Source organism: Balearica regulorum, chromosome 1, assembly GCF_011004875.1.
Source record: "Balearica regulorum gibbericeps isolate bBalReg1 chromosome 1, bBalReg1.pri, whole genome shotgun sequence".
Lineage (NCBI taxonomy): Eukaryota > Metazoa > Chordata > Aves > Gruiformes > Gruidae > Balearica > Balearica regulorum.
Window position 1 is genome coordinate 199,546,397 of NC_046184.1, and position 25,088 is coordinate 199,571,484.

General features: G+C 36.0%; 1 protein-coding gene across 14 annotated transcripts in view; it reads left to right on the forward strand.

The window, feature by feature from the left end:
• The first annotated feature begins 760 nt into the window (after positions 1-760).
• PSPC1 (paraspeckle component 1) overlaps positions 761-25,088 on the forward strand; it is a 63,971-nt gene continuing 39,643 nt past the window's right edge. For 10 of the 14 annotated variants that reach the window (XR_012833392.1, XR_012833394.1, XR_012833393.1 and 7 more), the window contains exons 1-6: positions 764-1,272; positions 3,107-3,408; positions 5,652-5,747; positions 6,780-6,976; positions 12,112-12,196; positions 13,154-13,262. Coding sequence is in view for 3 of the 14 variants with exons in the window: in XM_075742238.1 (XP_075598353.1) it covers positions 898-1,272; positions 3,107-3,408; positions 5,652-5,747; positions 6,780-6,976; positions 12,112-12,196; positions 13,154-13,262 (1,164 nt within the window). In the remaining 11 variants the exon portion in view is untranslated. Of the gene's footprint in view, positions 1,273-3,106; positions 3,409-5,651; positions 5,748-6,779; positions 6,977-12,111; positions 12,197-13,153; positions 13,263-25,088 lie in introns of all 14 variants that reach the window. The other 4 variants (XR_012833398.1, XR_012833397.1, XR_012833396.1 and 1 more) reach the window with 3 other exon arrangements.

Consider the following 25,088-nt stretch of genomic DNA (forward strand, 5'->3'; position numbering starts at 1 on the left):
GAAGAGGTGCCCAAGGAAGGAAGCGTTTTACTTCACAAGTCTTAGAAGACATCACCAAAGCTGTTGCCCTGTAAGGAGTTGTTCTGTGAGCAGCAGTTGTAACAAGGCCTCTCTCCACTCAGATTCATGTCCCACATCTAACTTGGCGAATGCTTTCCCTGTGCTGTTCGCAAGTCCTACCCTCATCTCCCGTGCCATTCCGCAGCGACCGGGCGTTCCTTCCCCCAGGCTGTTCCCCTGCAGCCACCTCAGCATCCCCCACGTTATGCCCGCCCCCCTCTCTCGCAGCCACCAGGCACCCCACCAGCGCCTGCCTGCCTTTCCTTCAGGGGAGACCCCAGCAAGGGGTTCTGCCTGGGGACGGACTGCCGCACAGCCCGTAGGACCTGAACACTTCCGAGACCAGTACTATAGTCCAATATGGTTGCGTTTGCGGCTACTCTCTGTGCAGGCAGGTCAAGCACCGGAGGAGCCGAGCTCGCAGGGAAACAAGAAGCTTCTGGGCGGGTTACTCTCTCAGGCAGCGCAGCCCGCTGGTAAGCATCCGTCTCCACGGACGCCAAGACCGACTTCTTGCGGCAAGTTCGCCCGTACGCCGGAGCTGAGAGGGAACAACAGCGCCGGAATAAAGCAAGACACCACAGGCAGACGCGGCACCCCCCACGGCCGAGCAGGACTGCGCATGCGCGAACCCCTCCCGGCGCCCAGCAATGAGCAGAAGCAGTAGCAGGGAAGCCAGCGCGTGCGATGGTGGGCGGGGCTTTCCTCAGGGACGTTACAACTCGTCGAGGTTGGCGGCGGCGCCATTTTGAATTGGCTGAGGGTTGGAGGAGGTGGTTGCCGAACCAGGCGCCGCGTCCCCTGAGAAAACCAGCGAGAAAGGAGCGAGGTCTGAATATGGCAGCGAATAGGAACTTGAAGCAAGTGCGGATCGAGAATAGCTCCCCAGCGGCGCCGCTGGGCATGGTAGGGGGAGGTGGCGGCAACCTAAAGGGGTTGCGGGGCCTAGAAACGGAGAATGAGGCAGCGGCGGCCATGGCGCTAGTGCCGAGCAAAGAAGGTGGAGATGAAGAGCAGGAGGTTGGGTTCACCATCGATATCAAAAGCTTTCTCAAACCCGGCGAGAAGAGCTACACGCAGCGCTGCCGGCTCTTCGTGGGGAATCTGCCTACTGATATCACCGAGGAAGATTTCAAGCGTCTCTTCGAGCGCTACGGGGAGCCTAGCGAGGTCTTCATCAATCGGGACCGTGGCTTTGGCTTCATTCGCCTGGTGAGGATTCGCGCGAGCCTCTGTGGCTGCCTCTGCAAGCGGGAGACCTCTGTCCCTCCCCCGCCTTTCCTTGTCGGGCGGGTGTAAAAAAAGACACCTGCCCCATATTCTTTCTCTGTCCTTGCTGCTAGCGCTGTTCCCCGCGCTTCCTCTTCCTTCTCCCCCCTCCTCTATTTGCTTCCATACATCCAAGCCAGAGGCCTGCATTGTGATCCGCTTTCTCGGCCCCTCGCGTTTAGATTCCCACCATACTACGCGGTACTCCGCTGGTTTCAGGGCTCCTCCACCAGGTACCGTTTACGTGCTGCTACCATGGGTACTCTTGCAGCCTGTTATTTTTCAGTGAATGGACAGTAGCAAGATCTAATTTGTTTGTGTAATACCTGTATAAAGACTTTCCTCATTTAAAGGAGAATTTATCGTACTTTAGGACTAGAAAAAAATCGTTCTTTGTGCTGAAGCAAATTTCAGTCTGTACAGTTCATTATGAGTCTGGGTTTTGTCTATGAAAACACAGTTAACTTTAAAGACTGGACAGGATTGTTTTGAAATACCACTGCTCACACATCGTGAAAGCAGGAGATGTAATCTCAGAATGACAAAGAAATGAGACCTTGGGTTGTTTAAATTACTTGTGTCCAGATAAGACTAGATTTTTAGGAATAATACAGTATTTGGTCAAGTATACTCAAGTTGAGCATGCAAAAAAGGAATCGTCTGAAAAGCTTATGATACTGTGCAGGATTAGTTTTCATTACTGTCATGTCTAGAATGCAATGATTTATATCGTTCGGGGAATAGCTTTGGAGTGGTTTGGGTGTCTCTAGTTACAATTTTTCCATGTATTTTACTGGTTAGGATTTTTTTTTTTTTTTTGGTTGTTATCTTAAAGATAAGTGCTTGTGGCATTCTGCTATACCTCTTTTACCCTGAGAATCTCCCAGCCTGAAATAGCAAATTTCTGGAGGAAGTGTGATAGGTTTACACGTCATTACTCAGTTTTGTATGTAATACAGATACAGCTTTTATCTGGCCTTCCTTTTTCTGTTATGTTTAGGGAATATGTTATTTTTAAACAATTTACTTTAGTCAGTTGAACTGTGGAGAAAATGGCCATGATCTATAGAATAATTTCTTTAAATGTGAGCGACTGCGGGTATCAAATTCAGTGAAAATCTCTGAAATGAGAAAAAAGGCAGTTATAGATGCATAATGTCTCATGGTGCAGAAAGCCCATCAATGTGAGAAGAATGAATACATGAGCAGAGAAAGTAACTTCATCATTTGCTGATGAAATTCAAATTGGACATCCATTGAGAGTTCATCCAACAGTGTTTAAGAGCAAGTGTGGCATTTTCACTTATTTAAAAGCAAAACAAAACCCCAAACACGTTAGATCCTGTACTGTAATCTTTGAAAATACTATTTCCTACTATATAGAGCTAGGGATGCAGAATACAAACATTTGAGTAGGTGAATATAAAAAAGCATGAAGTTTTCAACTCCACTGAAAGCCTTTACAGAGCAGCACAAATGTAACCATCATAATGAGAATTTAAGTCCTCTAATGTGCAACAAAAATTTGTGCCTATGTTATTTTTTTAGAATAAATCATAGGGGATGACAAATGCATATTGTTTTTTTCAATCAGTGGACAGGAACTTTGTTTTTTGGGGGGGGGGGGGGGAATAGGGGGAAGGTTGAATGACCCTAATGCTAATGTGCTCAAGTTAAGGAGAAAAAACTTTGTTGCTTTTCTGGGGTGGGAAACACAAAAGTGGTATCTGTTGTCTTTGAAAATAAAATATATGAAATATTTTATATCTTGAAAAAGGAATCTAGGACACTGGCTGAAATAGCAAAGGCAGAACTTGATGGTACTATTTTGAAGAGCAGACCACTTCGAATTCGATTTGCTACACATGGAGCTGCCCTAACGGTGAAGAATCTTTCACCTGTGGTTTCTAATGAGCTGCTGGAACAAGCGTTCTCTCAATTTGGGCCAGTGGAAAGAGCTGTTGTTGTAGTAGATGATCGTGGCAGAGCTACAGGAAAAGGTTTCGTAGAGTTTGCAGCAAAACCTCCAGCACGGAAAGCTCTAGAAAGATGCAGTGATGGGGCATTCTTGCTAACAACGTAAGTTCATATGCTTTTGTTTGAATTTGTGTGAGTATGTATTTCTGATGTAAAAGAAAACTGCATTCATGGGTAGTCTCTGGTTCTTATTTTATTTTCAAATTATGAAAGCCATGAGGTGAGAAATTGTGTTTTACATTAATACCCCAAATAGCCCTAATTTTTTTTTGAGGAGAACCATCTCTTTCTGCTTACTGTTTATAAGGCTTGTAATTACCATATGAGAGTCTGATGGCAACATTTTGCTTTTCCTTGTCTATATGCACTATTACTTTTCCTTTTCTATACAGTAGTACTTTTTCTAGTGAGACTTTATTTTCGTTGATCATGGTTTTCCTGATCCCAGTAACAATATGACAAAATAATACTCCTCTGTTTCTTAGCAAAACAGTGCACGACATTACTGACACTTCTGTAAACTCAGGAAGGTGTTCCTGTGTTTATTTCTGTCTCAAAAGTTTTATTTATGGCTTGAAAGACCAGAAGTACTTTTTTTTTTTTTTAAATTAAGACTTTGATTATGCAAAAGTTTATGGCACTGATCTCTGGAAAACTTTCAGGGGCAAGCAAGCTTGCAAATTACAGCACTTCTCTCTTGCATATCTTATTTCTGTAGTTGCTGAAGAGAGTTGTTAACTGCTGTGCTTTTAACATATTGACTAGTGGCATTTTCAAATGCTTTTCTTAAAGACTGTGTGATATGATAGATATTCAGGATTTTTTTTATTTTTCTGATTCTCATTTGGGAAAATAAGGCTGTGGTTCCACAGCATGGAAGGTTGTTGCCATCAAATTGGGGAACTTGTAGTTCTTTTTCTGTCCTGGGTGTGCTGTTAATCTTTTGTCTGCTTGAGAACTTTTTGATACTTCCGTAAGCCATTTGTGCTTGCTAAAACAACAGAAAAGTATTCAGCTGCTTTTGTTGGGTTCATTTTTGGCTGTTTATGCATATGGAGGTGCTTGCGAACGTGGGTGCTATGAACATTAGGTCCAGCAGAGGATAAGGCAGGAGAAAATGTTGCCAGGAGGGGAATGCAGGTGTGGAAAGGATCTGGAACTCCTCTTTCTCGTGATAACCTCATAAATCTTGTGTGCCACTGAACTGACCTGGTGGCTACGTAGTAAATTCAATCTGAATACAACTTTATGGTTATCAGTAGGTGCCAGCAATTTATTCTTATCCCCTGGGTTTTCTTGGCATTAGTATTTGAATGGAAGCACAGTGAGCCAAACAAGGGAACTAATCTGGTTCAATGTTATGTGAATGCTATTCTTGGCATGAAGGATGTGGCAGGGAAAAAGAAGCTCGGGTATGAGGAAGGGTATTCTTGTTTTACCAGCTGGATAGATGAGTTGGATTGAAGTGACCATCTAACTGTGGCCTGAGTGAATAAAAGCACTTGATCTTTGTCTTGCTTAGGTGGCTGACGTGTTCCCTAACGTACAGTTGCGAAGATAATTAGCATGAATCCTAAAAAATTAGCATTTTGAAAATAGTGTCCGTAGCTCTTATCGCTTTAAGATGTGTATTGTAGGCTGTGCTCCCAAGACCGATGCAGAGAGCTTTTTACACAATTCAGGATCTTTATACTGCTATCCTTGACAGTACTGGCTAATACTTGGCTCTGGTTACTACAGATAATGAGAATTCAAGGAAGGTATTTTCAAAGATAAATTAGGAGTCTGATTTGTGAGGGTACAGTTGTTAAAGGTTTTAAATAACTTAAGCAGAAAGGTTTTTCTAATTGTTGCTGGAATATTAATCCCAAATTATCAAGCTGTTTTCAGTTGTAGAGTAACTTTCAAAAATAACTTTTAATATTCTGTGGAAATATGAATAGGTTGTGTTGCTCTGTTTTGGGTTTGGTGCTTTCCCAATGTAATCATGGCCCCCGTATTGTGTCACTGATGAAAACAAAAAGGTAGTTCCTTCCTAAATATTTTGTAATTGTTTGTAGATGGTTTTGAGATTTTTTTTTAATCTTTAAATACTTCATAGTAAACAGAACTACATCAAGTAAATTTTAGTTTCTAGGCGAAATAGCTGGTTTTGGGCATAGGAACAATTATTTTCAAAATAATTCTTAAAATCAGGATTCATTGGAATCCTACGATTTGGGAAGAATTTGCAAGACACAGGAATCATAATATACGTTAGCTTTCTGGAGTGTTTCCTCAAAATACTGAAATAACTTTAACTGCTAAATTTATGATTCAATTATTAAATTGAAACTGTCTTCCAGAACACCTCGACCTGTTGTTGTAGAACCAATGGAGCAATTTGATGATGAAGATGGGCTGCCAGAGAAGCTAATGCAAAAAACACAACAGTATCACAAGTAAGTTGTGTTTAGCTTTATTTTATAAATCATGTTTTATATGTACTTAGTTAGCTTAGTAAATATATGCAAATTTTTAATTTTTGAGTGTGTGTAACAGGAAGTAGTGTTTTGTATGTTGTGCTGCTTTGCATCAAAGGATTAAATAGGACCTTGCTGAGACTTGCTAATCATAGTAAAATTCAGAATAGTTGGTTTAATGTTCTGTGCATTTACTAAAATAAATGAATTCCTGGCCTACACTGAAATCAGTTGGAGCTTGTTGCCAGCCAAGCTATAGTCTTTATGGATTAGGGGTGTGGTCTAATCCTGCAGAGGTTTCTATACCCGCAGCTCTTTTGTTCTGTGAATAGCCCCATAACTGTTTATAAAATCAGTGGAGTGTAAATCATTGCAGCTTCCATGGTTCAGAAAAAACTTTTGAGCATGATATGAGAAAGTCTTGATCATGAGGTGGAAGAGAAGTCACCTAATCTGATAATATTAATTTTTAATATTGAAATTTGATTGCAGTTTAGAAATTACGTTGCTTGAAGCTAAAATACTTGTTCTGGTAAGAGTGTAGAATACCTCTTTTCAAAAATGTGCTGCTGTTAGTTGACTATTAGTGTTAGAATGTGAAATAAAATGTTGGCACCTTTTGATGTTTAGAGATTCTGGCTAATTATCTGAGCTGTCTAGTAAGCTTTGATATGTATTTGAATAACTGGTTTTATGAATTGACTGCTTGTTTTAGAATGCTGAACACAGTTAATCCAGTGTTGCAGCTTGGTATTTTGTACCAATGTAAATATAAATTTTTATCTTAAAATTGTATAAATTGAACAGATCTTTATTTGGACGATTTCTCTGATCACATTACTTGCCTTAACAGCTGAATTAAGCTTTGACTGGTTTAGAATGTAGTCATCTAACATATTGATTTAAAGTCAAGATCTACCCTTGAAGTGATTGTTTATAGAATCTTTGGCTATTACAGGTGTTGATCTAAATGTGTCTTTCTGTACATTTTAACCTCAAAATTTTTATTAGGGAAAGAGAACAGCCTCCACGTTTTGCTCAGCCTGGAACGTTTGAGTTTGAGTATGCTTCACGGTGGAAGGCTCTTGATGAGATGGAAAAGCAACAGCGTGAACAGGTTGACAGGAACATTAGAGAAGCCAAAGAGAAACTAGAGGCAGAAATGGAAGCAGCTAGACATGAGCATCAGTTAATGCTGATGAGGCAAGGTAAAATCAGTTAATCTACTAGTATTAAATTTGTTTTGTCACAGATTTTTTTTGTGTAGCTTATTGAGCTGTATGTTAAAATCAGATATTTTCTCAGACACTAATTAAATGCATTGAACTGAGAAAAAGGAAATACTATTTCTCCTTACACATATGCCTTGATGATTTGTGGAGATGGATTAAGAAACTGAGAAAGGGGTGATTGTCTGGGTCTGTTTTCTTCTTAAATTTGTCTAGTGTACATAGTTCATGTTAAGAAATTGAATGGTAGCTTCACACTCATTAGTAAAATTGTTTTCCATTTTTGGTGTTGCTTAAGATACTAGATAGGACTAAATACTGTTTGTGGGCCACGTGCAGGGAAAAAAAAAAAAGCTTGTACTTCAGGCTGTTCTGTGCACCTCTGGTGTGATTTTAAATGTTGCAGTAGCTAATGTTACTTTTTTCTGCTTTGAAACCTAGCTGAGAAGTCTGATGTGTGCATAGTATTATATGTATGTAACAACTCAAAATAACTCACAGTTGCCGTGAATTTCAGTCGTTCTTGAATTTTTAAGATTATGTATCCCTCTTTTCTTATTGTTTCGACATCTTGTCTGCTAGTGTTGTGGGGAAAACAAGTCCTCTAGCAATTGCTTTCAAGCCCTTTCTTTAATAAGAATGGAGCTGGATGGAGCTTGTGTTTCTTGGGCAGAGAGGACAGTGGCAGGGCAAGTATCTGCTACTTTCTGCTTATTAGTCTTCTCCCCAAAACATGTTTTTCCCAAAATGCTGTGGAGATGTAATCACTGCATTCCAGGTCGGAACTATCGAACAATTACTTGATTTTAGTTCCCTCTGTATGACTGCTAAATTGCAAGATTTGAGTGCATAAAATTTAAATATATATTGCAGATCTGTTGGAAAGGATTTCAAGTTTGTTGCATGGATGAAACACTGAAGTATGTTTTTTTAAAATCTTAATTTAAGGAAGGTCATGGCTACCTAAAAAAATTCTTATCCCTAAGAGTGTTAGATCATAAGACAGTACAATAACTAGTTTGATAGGCTGAATAAGAGTGCCATGTCATTTTAAAGAGATTTGATCTTCTTGAGATTCTAAGTAGTGAATGCATTTCAAAACTTAAACCCAGGTAACTCATACAAGCTGTCTGCTGCAATTATATGACTTCACTTAATGCTTGCTCTTAAGAAGGGACATTTTTGTTGGTAATACAACTTCCCCGTGTGAGACTGGTTTCTCTTAATTTTTTCTGCTGACTTGAATGACATGTTGAAAATATCTGTATAAGCTGGATTAGAGTATTCACTACATTGGTGGTATTAAAATAACTAAATGCTTAGATATATTGAATATAAACACAGTCTTTTAAAAATCTGTTTTAAAACATTTTCATAACTGGAAAAGAGATTAAAAGGAGCGTATTTTTTTATATAGTATTCTTTTTATCTTTTATACAGTGTTTTTAAATCTGCTGCAACTAAAAGTTGCCATTTGGAAAAAAGTGTACTTAGCCTGTTTTTTCTAAATAGCCATGCTTGCTCTTAGTGTGAAACCATACTGTTTATGTAAGATCTTGTATTGAAATACAGAGCATAATAAAATAAAAAACTGTTTTGAAATATCAAATATTTATTGCAGCACCTGAAATGACAACTGTCAAGTTGTTTCTTGGTTTATTTTCCAAGCAAAAAATGTTAAAGCATTTGGTTTGCATGTAAGCATAGATATATCTTACCAGTAAGGAATGTAAGTGTTAATGTGGTATAACAACAATGCCTGTAGTACACAATACAGACCCTCCTTTTCAATTAGACACACATTTTTAATTTTGTTAATGTGTGACTGATATTGGTAAACATGATTCAGTGCTGAAAATAACGGGTTGGATAAATTACCATTGACTTACCTAATTGTTAATATTTGCTGGTGCTAATTATCCAATTCTAGAACTTACACTTTAATTTTTTTACAGTTTATCTTCCTGTGTCTTGTATTTGATGTCAAGTTTAGAGATTACCTTTTCTGGAATTGTCATGCCTTAATCACATTTTAAACTGAGATGACAGTGGCCTGTTTATTAACATAGATAAGATCTTGATGGTAAAACATGGGAGAACAGCTTAGGGATGTTTTGTAGGTATTAGGGTTTCTTTTAAGGACATTGTGAAGGAAAAAAAAAATCCTTTTTTTTGAATCTATTAAGCTCCATTTTTGTGTGGAAGAGAATTACTCCTTCCATTAAAGAGCCACTAGAATATGAATGCTTTCTGTGCTAATGTTCCAGTGAGGAAACATGCTTTTTGTTAGGGTGGGAGGAGAGGTTTTTCCTTCCCTGTTTAGTACCAAATAATTTGGAATGTTGTTCAGATAATTAGATTTCTGCTTATTTGCCTGCAGATGTTTAATTTGCCAAGCTCTAGGGGTTAGTAAACACTCCTTCTGTTTTAATCTTGTCCATTCTCCAGCTTAAGTGTGTATGAAAATGAGGTGTTTTTTTCTCTTGTATCTATTTTCAGACATTATCTGCTTCTAAATCTTGCTGGTCTGAACAGTGTCTCTGGGTATAAGTTCACACCATGCCAAGAATATTCATTATATTGATGTGATTGCATCTCTGGGTTTTTAAGAAAGCTGCAGTGAAACTTTTGAGGCATCAGAACCTAGAATTAATATTTTTGTATACCTGATGCACAAGACACATTTTTAAAGGTGTATTGAAGTAGTTATTCTGAAATATGAAATGCAATATATTGTCAGGGCTAAAAAGATGATGAGAAGAGTGAGCTTACTAGAGTCCATATATTCCTGCAGGTGAAGGTTTTAGAGAAATTGCTTTATAAGAGCTAGTAGGACTTGAAGTAGAACATGTTGGCTTAAGTACTCAGCCTTTTGTGGTGTGATATTAATACTGTAGGTAGACTTCATTCCTTTGATGTGTGTAATTTTTCATTTCTAAGTGTCATGTTTTGACAGATTGAGTCAGAAGTAATTTGTAAAGCAGAATACATGTTTCCATGTGTAAGTAAATTGACATGAAGTTTCTGATCTACATATTGGTGGTATGCATCAGACTTGTAAATATTCTCTCATAATGATGGTTAAATAGTTTATGAAAATACTGGAAAGTGTGGCTGAAATTAACTAGAAGCTTCATTCTTTATCAGTTACATGGAAGCTGGACATGTGTTTTCTGTTTTTACAACCTGAAAAATCAGCATCTAAACCAGCTTAAAAATCTTTTTGGACTTGGTATTCCTGCTTGTAGGACTAACTTCTGAGGTGAGAGTACACTTTCACCTTCTGCCCTCTGCTGAGCAGAAGGTTGAGGATAAAATGAAGACCTTGCCCGTTTTTTAAGCACAAGAAAGTGCAGAAGCTAATAATAATGCTTTCTTTTTTTTTCCCCAGCTGTTCTAGTGCAGCTTTTTTCTATTCAGAGAAAGGGCCTGTGTCCAATATATGTCAATCCAGAATTACCATCATTGCAGATCTTTTAATATGAATGGCTCTGTGCACTGCCTAAACCTGTAGATCTATATTTTCGTCTGGCTAGTAAGGCTTTGGGCCAAGATTCTGCCATTGTCAAATGGTATTGCATCATAAATTGGTATGCTGAACTTTAAAATACTAATTTCAGGAAAAGGAATAATCAGAATTATGCTGTGAAAGAAAAAAAAGAGGAGACTGGGAAAAGTAGGACTCTCACCTTAAGAATAAAGGGGAGTAAATGATAAATTTTTAGCAATTAGTGAGAGAGAAAGTAAGAAATACTGTGCCAGTGTATTAACACAACAAAAAGGGAATGGTGCATAAATTTGAAAGAACAAAGAACTGAAAAGGAGACATCTTTTCCCACAGTGGACAATATGGAGCACAGAATGGGTCTTGATCCCCTGAAACAACCTGAAGGTTAATTTTAAAAGAAAAAAGTGCACTTGTACTCTGAAATAATCTAAAACAGTTGCAAAGAAACAGCCCTCAGACTTTGAGTGAATCTTCAATGTAATTGTATTCCATTGAGGTGTGAAATGTGTTAATTTTGCAGAAGAGATTGGAAAAACAGCCTCACAAATGTGCTTGAGAAAGGACTTCTAATGTCAATAAGGATGATGTGAGAGTAAAAATCTGATGGTAATCTTTGTTAGAGAAGAAAACAAATACATTATATTTTGGTGAAATGTACTGGTCATTGTAGTTGGTTTGGGATATTAAAAGGTTAAGTTGTAATAATAGATGCTAATGCAGATTTGAGGAAAGTGATTCGCATAGCTAAAAATGTGCTATAATTAGTATAGTGAAGAAATGCGTAGAGAAATGTGTGGAGTAGTTGAACTAAAGCATAAAAGGCACATAATAGGTGGTATAGTGGAATGTTCTTCATAGTGTCTAAAAATGTCATGTGGCCAGTATCCTATGACAATAGAAAAGGCAAACAACTGCTTTCTAACAAAAGGTAGAATTAATATTCATTGAAGAAAGCATAGATTTCCAGGCAGAAATCAAGAATGTAACTGGTCAGAAACTAGTACAGCAAAAGTTACTACTGTTAGTTGCACCCTGCTTTTTAAGAGTAGTTTAAGTGCTTTTTAAGAGGATATAGCTGTTCCTTTCTGATAGTGTTAAAAGTAAGTTGCTGTAAGCAGAGTTGTGTGATAAATTGGATTACATGCACCTGAGGTTCATCTCACTTTTTCCTGATGTGTGCCATGCAGCGGTCTGCAATAGGTAGAGGACAGCATAAGCCCATATATATTGTACTAGTTTTCTTGCTAGTGTGACTTCAGCAGTACACAGCATTGTGAGAAAATTGATGCCTTGCCCTAGATGTAAAACCAGGATGTGATTTGAGAGATTGGGAGTTTTTTCTCCTTTTCTTTGAGGACTTCAGACTTCTGTTTCCATAACCTGCTTCCGAAGCCTTGCAAGTCTGTACCTTTCCGTGTTTGTGAGCTGTGGATCCAGTGTGTTTTTTCATATACTAAACTTAGCTTTATGTGAAGAAACTAGTTAAATGCATTGAGAAATTTAAAAACTGGATGTTAGAACTGTAATCTGACGGTAATAGCAATTTTTGTGTTGTCACATTGTTGATTGGCAACTTTTATCTTTATTACATTTTTAATCCTGTTAGATCTTATGCGACGTCAAGAAGAATTGAGGCGTTTGGAAGAACTTCGAAATCAAGAGCTTCAAAAGCGAAAGCAGATACAGTTGAGGTATTTTGTCTTCTACTGTGCAAAGGTGTGGCATGCAGCTGCTGTAGGCCTGTGTGAATTTAGATACTGTAGCTTGTAGAGCTTGCTTTTGATGTCAAATAAAAATGTTTCTGCTGCTAAAAAGTTGTTTTTCAAAAGCATAATGTGTGATGTTTCTGTTGGTGTTCTTGAACAGAAAAGCGATCACTTACATGAATATAAAAGAATAGCTTCAAGTGTTTGATTTTTTCATTTATTTCAGTTCTACTAGTTTTGTTGTAAATTTCTGAGCTTTCTAAATAGTGTAGAAATGTGTTAATTTTTTTGTTTCATATTATTTAACCTTGTGACTGAAGCATAACTAATAGATATGAACATGCTTCTAAGATTTATGGGCAGGTGATCTGCATGTGGAATAGTAGCATTGCAAATTTATAGTCTGACGAGATTTCAGTGGATATTCTCACTTGATTTTCTGGTATGTCGCAAACATTTTTTCCTCTAAGATTTGATTCATACAGATACTTGTTTTCATGCCTCTGCTAAAATTTAAGAAAATAGACATAGTATCATCTGTTGATTGAGTTTATGTTTTTTATGTTAAATATCACAAGAAATGTAGATGAGAAAAAAGAGCAAAACACAAACTCATTGCAGAACTAAAAATGTGTTTTGTGGCAGTATTGAAATGTTTTAATCCATAGTGACTTGTTAAAAGCTGGAGTATTTTAACCTGCTTACCATTGTGTAGCTGGAAGAACAAGTATAGAATGTACTGGTATTGTAATTACCTGTATTTGAGTTAAAAAAAACCACCCCTCAATAATACTCAAACTCATCAGGTGGAGTAGGTTAGTGCCTTACACTATTAAAAAAGCAGTTTTGTTGTTTATATGCTTGATCTTGTCTCCTGAGACCAAGTATAAGCCTGAACAGGTCAAGAGTCTAAGTTTACATAGTTTTTGAAAAATATTCCAGACACGAAGAAGAACATCGACGTCGTGAAGAAGAGATGCTACGCCAGAGGGAACAGGAGGAATTGCGACGACAGCAGGAGGGAGGATTTAAGCCAAATTTCATGGACAATGTAAGTAAAATTCTGCGATGAAAAGTTAAAATGGTAAAATAATTTTGTATTGTAATATTTTTATGTGCTAACTACTGAGCTTCTGCCTTCTTGTTCACTGTTTTTCCTTCAGTATTCCATTGTTCTCATGAGTGGAGTGGTACAAATTTAGTAGTGTAGTTAATCTCTTGTACAGTGACATCACTGTTAACTTTTCCTACAAGCTGGTGATGTAACATTTCAGTTAAGTGAAAGTGTTCAGATAACAAGTTGCCTTTTTTATTTGGGAAATGAATTTTTCCAATAAAAATAGTATTTCTTTTTAAGTAGGTCACTATGGAATAAATGATGTTTCCGTGAAGAGGTGCCCTAGTTTGACTGAAGGTTTAAATTTTAAACCAGTTCAGGTTGTTAAGCTTGTTTGAATTACATGGTTTGGTTTATGTTTATCTTATTAAGAATAATATACTTCAGAAACAAAATGAGCAGTGTTAACTTCATATGGAGCCTAAAAATCACTCTCCCCTTTGACCCTACTGTAAATCTAGATGAGGTAAATGTCAAAATCTTTAGTAAAGGAGACCAGAAAGATTATAAAGGTGGGAAAAAAATTGTCATCTGCTATAATTTCTACATTATTTATATTAGTAATTTAGGTGCGTTCTGCCTCTGAAGACTCATCCTGCAGGACTAGCAAAATGGTGGTATCAGAGGAGTCAGCTTCTAAATTTTCATGATCTATTTTGGTCAAGGGTATGATTTTTTTTTTTTTTCCTACCAACTAAAGCAGTTAAATGAATGCAACCTGTATTGTGAATGCTTTAGTTTCATGTGAGAAGGATACTTCTTACTGTTACAGCTATTCTTAGTGAGGAAGTGATGAATAAGCAATCCGCACAATGCTCTTTTACGTTATCATAACAACTGTAGTCTGCAGGAGGGACTTTTGCTCCCCTTCACAGGTACAACTTGATACATAAGTCAAAAGTAAACTGCTGTTTTCTCAGCTACTTTCTGATGTCATGTTTGGTGAAAGAAATAGCTATTTTACATTCTATACCATAACATTTTCTGTAGGGTTGAGAAGAATATATTATGTATGTTCTGAGACATCCTAAGAGAAGTTAGAAAATAAAAGATTTCCTGTTCTCAGCAGGACACCTGTTTTCCCATCCTCTGCCCCTTAGTGTTTTTAGTAAAGATGGGGAAGAAGCAAAATTGTTCCTTTGATGTTACTAACAGCTATCAGTTGATTTTGCTGATTGTGTTTTGAGAAACTTGCTGCAGAAAACAATCATTTATTTCCATATGCGCTCACACTGTAAACCAAACCTGCTTTCAGCATATCTTTTCTTTGGGGTGATGAAGATCAAGAATTCAAAACTCACAATGTCCTTTAGTGTATTCCCACGTGTATGTTATTAAATGTACTTTGAAATAGCATTTAACAGTTGTCTTGTGTAGTTTAGAAATAGCATATACTGATTGTGACTTCTGTAGTGCCACATTTCACCATAATATCTTCATGTAGCATCTTTTGGGGTGGTCTGACTTTCTGACCCTATAAACTACCTGTCAAAATCCTCCTGTGGGCTTACCTGTGAGACCCATACTACTTGCTGCAGAGCTGCAGGAAGAGGAAGCTGGGGAGCCAACCTACAGGCTTGAGATAGCAGTAGCTCCTTCAGATTCCATTGCTGTTAGGAGATCGTGGCCTCTATCCTGCAGCTTGGGGTGCTGAGGAAAACTAGATAATGTTGACCACAGCAACCTTTACTGGTTTTCTTCATGCAGTTGTCTTGAGATAATGTTACCTAGCGTCTGTGCTTGAACTGCTTGCCACAGTTTGGCCATCCTTGTGCTTATTTGCATCTTTAAATTCTGAACTCTATGTGAGTAGTAACTTCAAGTTGGTGTGCTGGACATGGCCAAAATGTAGCATAAGAGGGGAAGAGGAATGGTTCAAATGGAAAGCACTTCAATCACTATGCATAATTTTTGCGACTTTTATACAGTGAATTTTTTTGGGGGGAAAGGTGAAGATGGAAGAATGCTTTGGTAGAGTGTAGCTTTCCCATTGAGTTGCATTACTGGAATTTTGTGTTCATTTGGAACTAATTAGTACACTGCAAGAATATATAGGATGTAGCTGTGCAGTGACAACTCTACCAAAAGTGTTATAAGTTATATAAAGGAATATAAAGTACAGGTGGTGTTTTTTTAATGTCACGTGAAGTTGAAGTGGCATATACAATAATATATATATAAAAAAAATATTTTCTCTAGTCTTCAGACTAGTCTTTAGTAGTCTGGTCATGTGTTGACTTATGTTTTACTTCTAATGTCCTTTGAACTTTAAAAGAGGAAGAATTGAAACAACATTGGAATTGACGTACTCATTTACTTTCTTTAGCAAGTGTTTCTAATAAGGGCAGCTATGTAACTCTAAGCATGGCCTATCATTTCATAGGCATTCATTATAATGTCTTGAGATAACTGTACTTAAGTTGTATAGTGTGAATTGGAATTGAAAAAGGCTTTGCATTTTGCAGCAGAGAAGAATTGTAAAGTGTTTCTGGAGATTGCAAAATGATACATCAAATCTTTTTTCAATTTAGTAGAATTTCATATACAGCTGACTTTATTCTTACTAATACTTGTTTACTGTGAACAGACTCTATCTGGTAATTACTTCTAGTATCTTGTACATACACTGAAAAAAGTTATTCTCTGTTTTAATAGTTTAAAAGTTGCCTCTTGGTGAAAATTGCATTTTATGATACTGGTGGATAGTTTTTACCATATCAGGTCTTGAGAAACTCTTTTGGCATAATCCTTATAATAAAGTCTTCTGCCAACCATGTATTTAGAAGGAAAATAGTAATTGTTTCTAATCCTTGTTTTTGTTTCTTAAAAGCTTTGAAAAGTAAGCTTCCTTCACTTATATCCTATCCCTTTTTACTGTTCAATATAAAAGAAGGACATAAATGGTAAGTGCAATGACAACCAGAATTGGAACCTCTCATAAAAGCCTGCAGTATTAGGCTTTCCTGTTTAAAGTTTCTTTCTGTATCTTTTCCCTAACTTGTTAAACTTTGATTTTTCAATACAACTATTTTTGAAAAAGTCTTGTAATCAAGTTTAATGCAGTTACCAGTTACTTGTTTTAGTTACAGATGATGAAAATATTTTCTCTGTGGATATTTCTCTTCCTGAACCATTCTTGTTCATGGTGTGTTGTACATGAAAAATTTTATTGCATTGATTTGTTAATCTGATGGGCAGCCTGGTGATGCCTAAACAATTTATTAATCTAGTTGTGTGATCTCTAGTAGATAAGTTATTGATAAACACTTTCATATTGGTTACTTGCTTTGTAATAGTTGGTTAGTTGAAATCTGCTGTTACAGATCAATATATATGCATTCTAATTTCATGATAGCTTGATCAGGAAACTTGTTTTCCTGTAATATTTTGCCGATTTTTATTTTGCATGCATATTTCTTTCAGCAAGAGGAGCTTGCTGATGGTGATTGAAAGCAATATTTTATTTTTCAGGAGCACAAATACTTTTTAAAAAAATACAGTATTTCTAAGTGCTAGTAATACATTAATTACTGTGCAATGGTTACTATCTAGTTGTGAATGGCTTATGTAGATTTACATTGTTAAATCTCAATCAGAGCCTTTTTACCAAATAATTCCAGTTCCAGGAACTACTTTTATTCATATCACCAACTTAGAAGAGTGAAAAGAGAGTGATTTGGATTTTAATGTATTAAAATAGTTTTCATGTGTCTACAAAAGAGACCAAAATATGAGGAGTTATAGTCTTAGTTTTATGGTGCACACATTTAATTCTGTAGTAACACTGCAAAATAGTGTCAGGTGTTCTTGTACTTTATGAAACAATAGTTGTGATACTGGTCTGCAGCTTACACTTCTTCGTACTGGTGATTTAAAGGGGGAGTTGAGAATTTTGGATACCCTTATCCTCTTCCCTCCAAGGAAATTCCTTTTTTTTTTTTTTTTTCTTCAAGTGTAACTTGCATATGTAAGGAACTGTTTCTTGTGAGTTCATCAGCTTCAACTTCCGAATGCTTACTGTTATTTCATGTAAGACTCTGTATATTAAATACTTTTTTATCTCCTAGTCTTTTCTAGAATTATTTCTAGATCTTGTTTTGCTTTCCTTTAATTTTTCTTACGCAGAAGCACTGCTTCTCAAGTATTTTGTGGAAGTATCAGTATAAAGTGGCAGATGCTAAAGCAGTAGAGATTGCCTCAACAACAGAGATTGTAGTGGACTTGGATCAAAAACTGTAAGACAGATGAGAACAAGGGAGTAAAAACACATTGTAAACCAAAGTTCATAACTTCAGGAGTGCCAGGAACTTGATTGGAAATAACCCCACATTTTTAGTCTTTGTTCTAAGAGTTTTGTCCTTCCCATTTCTTTACTATTTTGAGCCTGCTGAGGTATATCTTAACCCTCACTTCTAAATTCATTTGCAAGTTAAATAGTAGATATTTTTGAAACAAGGCTATCTAATTTCCTTGGACTTCTGTAATTCAGGAGTAGATTTTTGCACTTCTTGGCTCTTAAGTGAATAGAACTGTATTTTTTTCCTGTCTTCTGATTTCATTATGCTCAAAAGCCCCAGTTTATAAGAAGCTTGAGTTTTCACTGAATGCAGAATTGTGTCCTACCTTATTTAAAACTAAGCTAAGGCAGATTTCCAATAATAATAAAAATTTCCATGGTTCTTTTCAAATCTGATCTGTTTTCTACTAAAAATAAATCTGGATTTTTTTTTTTTATCTTGACAGCCTAGTATGCTTAATGAAGCTGATGATGGTGAAGGTTTGTGAGGTTGTATGAATAAAGTCCCTGTTTTTTAAACTGCTGTAAAGCTAAGCTGCTTTATAAAAGCTCTTTTGTAGACCTTGGTTGGGAGAGATGAATTACCTCCTCCTTGCAATCCAGTATATGTATTCATGGAAGAAGTAGTTCATGTTTGACACCTTAAAAGCCTTTTAAGGTAAAACTACCTTGGAGAAAGGCAGATCTTTAAATGTAGAATTGAAAAAAAAAAACCCAAAAAACCCAGCCTGACAAAACATTCCTGCTTTCTTGGCAGTGGTTTTACTTCAGTGATCAAGTTTCTTCTATGCATAAAGCAACATAGGCTAGGCCTTTGAGCAAGCAGTTTATAAGTAAGTGGTTTGTGGTTTTGTGGGTTGTCTTAGTTTTGGCAGTAGTGCTATTTTTTTTTTTTTTTTTTAATTTTTGCAGAATTGCAGTGATATGTATCATTAGACACATACTTAAATCTTGCCTTTCTTCTGTTGGTCAGTTTTTTAGATACTAAATTTGGTGCTTTAGGCAAGAATAACCATTCCTTAAAATATTCACATTGCATTATTTTCAGAAACTAAATAATTTTCAGCCTTTAATTACATTGCCAGATACAAAAACTACTTTAACTGTCATATTGTATTTACTCTTAGTATATAAAGACATTGCATGAAAACCAGTGCAGAACTTCAGCCATCTTTTTGTAGCATGTTATGTGTTTGTATACATAAACCAAAGCTATTTGTGGAATAAGATATTTTTTGGTTGTAAGTATTTATTTCATGACCATTTTAGGATGGTTCATAATTGACTTTATAAATTATGTTTTTATGTGTGCTGTAGAACATACTAATATTTACTTCACATGAACTTAGAACAAGTGACCATTCATAAGTAATTTTTGTCCTTTAATGCGTTGTCAAATGTGCATAAATCTCCAGTATGAATCTAGTGTTGTGGTACTGCTTGTAAGCATTCCCAGGTTTATTCTCTTCTACAGTAATTGACAAGGAATTTTTGTTGTCTGTGTTCTTTAGATCATTTGGTTTTGTTTATAACTTAATTTTCTTTCAGTAAGACTGATGGATCAAGAAACTAAAAGAACACTTCAAATGCTTCATATTAAATGGCACAATGACATCAGTCTTTGGCAGTCTTTAGTGTTTCATGTGGCCTCAGGTTTAGCAGATGCCATTTTTGTTCAATTATTAATGGAAAGACTTGAAATGCACCTGGTGTGCTTGTTTACAGAATACTCCATTTGCGTACTTAGCTTCTCCTATTTCCTGAGGTTTACAGATAAAAATGAAAAAATGTATTGAAGAGCAGATTTTATAGGTCTGTATTCCATATCTTTAACATAATTTCTCAAAATTGTTACTGCTCACAAGTTAACAAAAAAAGTATAGTTACCTAAGTTCATAAAATACTGAGTTCTTCAGTTTTTCATCTTCTGACAAGTAAGAATGAGGCTTTTATAAATAACTTGGAAAAATCCTTTGTTAATGTGTTTAATTTTAGCTTCTTCAAAATATGTAGGGCATTTATCAATGTTTGCCTTAATAACTTTCATTTTTTTCTTCCTCAGCTACTGGAGTTAAGTTTGACTTGGAGTTTGTACATGTATTTACCCAGACTAAGAAGAAACTAACTCTGTTTCAGTTGTCTACTTGGTACCTATTTTGGACTCATCCACCTGTCTAAATCCCGAGATCTTACTTGGTGGCATTGAGACTTGCAGCCTAAATAAGTTCCTCTGCTTAGAAAAGTTTGACTTTATTCAAAGGGTCTCTGTTTAAAGAAAGAGTAAAACACCCAAGAAGCAATAAGTAATAATTTCTGTAGAAAATAGTATTTTTTGATGTGAAGAAACCTGTTAATGGATCTGTTGCTTAGTGTGAGGAAGGCTTATTTATAGATTTGGTTTCTCTCTCAAGAGGCATTGCTTTCTGAGTCGTTTTTTTTTTTTTCTCGTAGTGTGAGCAGTAGGCCTCTGACCTTTTGCTTCAGTAGCTCTCATGGAGTGGAAAATTTTAGTAGTGGTAATACAGTAAACCAAACCATAGGAATTAACTCGTCTTAGTGATTTAGCCTGTCTTTTGATACCAGGCTAAATGCTATTTTTTAAATTAAAATATTTAGGGGTTCTCTCATTAATATTTTGCAAGACTCCTTTCTGTAGTGTAGGCATCAAATAGGTTTATCTCATTACCAGAGCTAATACTTGTTTTGGGTTATTAAATCTTCCATGAGGAATATGGAATTTAAGCCTGATATATCTGTCTTCCATCAAGTCTTTCTTTAGGTTTCACTTTAGTTTTCCAGAGATTAGGTGTTATTATTAGATGAATTAGCATTTTTAGTAAGTAGGGGGGTTTGGACAAAAAAGATGAGATGAGTTTCTATAGAGCTATTTTGTAACTGTTCAGATTGGGAGTTTAATATCTTGGTTAGTAGAAACTAACATTTAAAGAGTCAAATATAGTTAAAGTTTACTGTTTAAAGATGTTTTCCCTGAACGTTATCATAGAATAGTTTGAGTTGGAAGGGACATTTAAAGGTCACCTATTCCAACTCCCCTGCAATAAGCAGGTTCATCTTCAGCTAGATCAGGTTGCTCAAAGCTCCCTCCAACCTGACCTTGAATGTTTCCAGGGATGGGGCATTTACTGCCTCTCTGGGCAACCTGTTTCAGTGTTTCACCACCTTCATCGTAGTGTTTTTTTTCCTTATATCTAGTCTGAACCTACGCTCTTTTAGTTTAAAACCATTACTCCTTGTCCTGTCACTACAGGTCCTACCAAAAAGTCTGTCCTCATTATGATTTCTGACAGTTGCTAATGGCTCACTAATTTCGGCTTAGCATTGTATAGGATGAAAGAGTATTTGTATTAGTTTTGTTTTGTATGTAACATGAAGCACACTGCTTTTACTAGTGTTGCTGAATGCAGTTTTGTTGATACGCTTGTGGCAGGTTCGCTGGGGTCTCTTCTAAATGTATTAATGCAAAAGATTTGAAAAAGGGAATATAATGTCAAAGGTTCTTCAAGCTTTGTTTCTCTTCTGTATATAGTGCTGGTTTTTATGATACTTTAAAAATTTGATTTACTTACGGGGCCTTTGTTCCCCCCTGCCCTTTCTGAATTATTAAACATTTGTTTATCTATAGAGGAGCTAGTTTTTTTTAGGTAAGAACCAGCTATTCTTGTTTGTCCCTATACACTGTGATGCCCATTGTGTCCCTAACATGATTCTGACCTTTGGGTATATAGTACATAAATAAAATAGTATTTTTGTTAGATGTCTTTTGATGTAAGCAGACACTGTAGCTTAAGAGTTACGCTGTCTGGACTTGGGTCAGGGAATTTAACTAGAAAGCAATTTTTCTTAATCCATTTGGATTTGTTCAGATGATCAGTTTCTTAAACTTTTGATTAAAAAACTAGAATTGCCTGGTACAATATATATTGTTTTCCTCAGAACTCCGTTTATTCAAAAAATGAGTGTTGTTCTTCATTCAAGTCTACCTCATTTTGCTCCTGTTTTACAGTAAATGACCGTCAGGTTGTATAAAAGTACTAGCTGGAAAACTATATAGAGATGGAAAACTATGGAGCCTTGTTTCATGCCAGGAAGTTTCATCAATGCTGCTTTGTTCATGTTTTGTATGTTTAAGTGCTGTATGTGTGGACAGGCCAGAACTTCATTGGGGAAATCTTAAACATTGAACTATTCTGATTGTACGCAACATTCATAACATGTATAAAAGACGGCGTGTGTTTGTTACAAGTTTCTCCTACAGGACCTCTTGTAGCAATGAAAAGCTTTAACTTTCAGCTTGCTTTTGGCAAATACTTGCATATTCTAATCACTTGGTAACAGATCAGTTGTGGGATAACAACTACAATTAGATTTCTTTTTTCTGGTTACAGTTTATTCAGCATGTATAATATCTACTTGATGAGGAAAAAATTGTTAATACAAAAGTCTGGCAAAGAGTCATATTTAGTGTACTGTGGCTATAACTAGTGTTGCTTTTAAAGTGTTTTAGGTTGATTTTTCAATGTTACATTTGACGTTTAATTAAGAAGTAGCTAGATTTTTATATAGGCATGTAATGATAAAGGATATTCTTGGCTGGTTAATTTTTCTTCTCAGTAAATATTGATGACTTCCACTTCATCTCATCCTTGATCTTGCAGTTGGTGGAAATAGTTGTTTTGAATCAGTCCAATGTTCACTCTGTTTTAATATTTGCCTAGATTTGCTTCCTGTGCAAGGAAAACCTAACATTTGGGAAGTCTAAAATGTAGCATTGTTTTGGAACACCCAATTTTCCATTAAATATTTTAGCGTATTTCTGCATGACGGTACAGTTAGCCCAGACTTTGTTACTGGTTAAACAGCCCTTCAGCTCCACGCCCACCGGGTGAATTGTGGAGTGCATCTTAAATAATTTGCAACTTGTTCTGAAAGTAAGGTATTCTCCATGCTCCCATGGATGTCTGTTTTGATACTTACCTATCTCATGCCATTTCTTTAGCTAAAATAAACCCAGAATAATTCTAAGCTGCAGCATAAAATTTTCTCATATGCCACTGAAGATGTGAATATATTGTGAATGTAATGTAATTATATTACATGTATGAATGGTGAACTTGGTGATATGGTGGGTATTGCTTTCAGAAAGTAGTTTTGCAGGTAAGTAAACAGTTAAGTGCCTTAAATTGATTACAAAGGAAAAAAATCTTTGCATTATGTTCAGCTGTTGAACTGTATGTTTTTAATTTCATTACTGTCATTCTAAAAATGAAGGTAATAGAAGTGGGAGAATTTTTATGTATTGGTTCCATGGACCTAAAGTGGCTATTAACTACGGTGGAACCAAATTAATTGACAGAATGTTGTAATGAGGAAGTTACTATTAAAAGAGTTAATAGACAGATATCTTCTTTTTTTTCTTAAAGGATTTCCAGATCTGTTAAAGTGGTTACCTTCTCTGAGCACCCTTGTCTTGTGAAAAATCATTTCTGAATGTTACTTTAAAATATTTGAGAAGCAGAATTTTACCTTCCTTGTGAGTGTTAGTTGTTAGATCAAGGGGAAATTTTGACTGAATACCTCTGTTCCTGTTTGATCTCAAATGGTCAACAATGATGACATTTCAAAAAAGGTCTGGTTTTGCAGTTACACACTCTGTATAGCCATAGACAGTGAAGGGACATGGTAGAATTTTCCTTTACCTGAACAAATGATATAAAGATGATGGAATAGAGGCATGGAATTAAAATATTTGGATTTTATTGCTAGCTGTTGTTTATATGCAATTTGTGCCTTCTGTATACATGAATTTTTTGGCTGGTGAATAACATTTTCCACAGGTTGTAAGAAAATGAGGAACCTTTTTAGTCAGTCTTATTCTGTAGATGTTGTATATACAATATTTTACTGTATTATAACAAATGGAAGTGGGAGAGGTGGGAAAAAACCTCAGAAATAATGATATATTAGTGCAGTGTTTTAAATGCTGCAGTATTAAAATTCAGAGAAGCAGCAAGTAGTTACAAGACAAAATAATGAAGCAGAAAAGACATAAATCTCAATATGGAGCAAAGTTCTATAATCAACAGAGTAGGGTCTATGGTAAATCTTGGCTTATTTTAGATTATTTTCCTTTTTTTGTAACAAGTCAGATTGTCATTTGAATTTTTGGCCTGTAATACAGCATTCTGAAAGTATGAGTTCTGTGTAAAACAAAGCTGCAGTAGTTTTTGTGATAAAAGGTCTTTAAAAAGCATATAAACTCCTTAATGAAAATTAATTTATTCATGCTTTTATTCAAGTTACTAACTTCTGGATATTTTATGTAAATGATTGCAATTCTCAAGTTTAGTGCCTAAGGTCACTAGATAAAGACATTCAGAAAAATCTCTTTAGGCGTGCAGACAACTTCTGTAGTAGTATTGGCCAGTTTTTAGTATTGAAGGTGGGTGAGTATCTCTGCAGCCAAATCAGTGACTGATAAAGTGTCTATTCATGAAGGTTTATACTACTGCCTTTTCTGGCTGAGACAGTAAGTATTCTTTTTTTTGCTTGTTCTGAGATGAAAACTAGTAATGATTAGTCACATTTTTTCACATAATTTTGAATTTGCCTTTTCTAGTTTGCCTTATTCCTGTGGTTCAGAGCAGTGGTTATTTTCTGCTTTTCATGACATAGGAGTGAGAAAATGTCTCCATTGTATAACAGTTTTTTAAGTATTTTGAACTGTTTTCATAATCTAGTTTACTTTCTACCCCAAACTAAAATTTTGAGGGAAAAAAAAACATTTTTGACAGTGTTTTAACAGTTCCCTGAGAGTGAGACTTTACAGGTTTCACTCTTAAGGTATTAGCTGTTTTCAGTTGACTTTTTCTTGAAAGAACTTCAACCAGCTCTTAATTTGCCCTCTTGCATCAGTATTTTTCTAGAAGATTTTTTAGTTTTCCCTTTGCTAATTTTGAAGTAGTAGCTGAAACATATTTCCAGGCTGGAACAAGCCCAGTGTGCCATGTGGAGGTCGATGAATAGCAGGAGTGTTTGGGAGTCTTTTGTGTTGTGAAAAATAAATTTACTTTCCTTTTTCAATGGTGGTGTTTTGATCCACATTTTATAAAAAGAAAATACATTTTTTGATCCAGTTTTATATTTTGGTTATGTAAGTATATACTCATCTTCTACAGGATGTCACAGGTTTGCTTTCTTAGGGGTGGAATTAACTAGAATATTTTGCATTAAAAAAAATCAAGAGAAAAGGACACCTGAAATGTAGGTAAAATCTGGTAGGTAAGATAATGGTTCTCCAGCATTACAAAGGAAAGAAGAACATGTGGCCTGCTGCCTCTTATAAACAGCAGTTGTATTTGGAAAGTATGAAACACGATTTTTCTTGGCCAGTGCAAGAACACTAAGTATATTAATGTACTCAGCTGTCCATTGACTTAGATTTT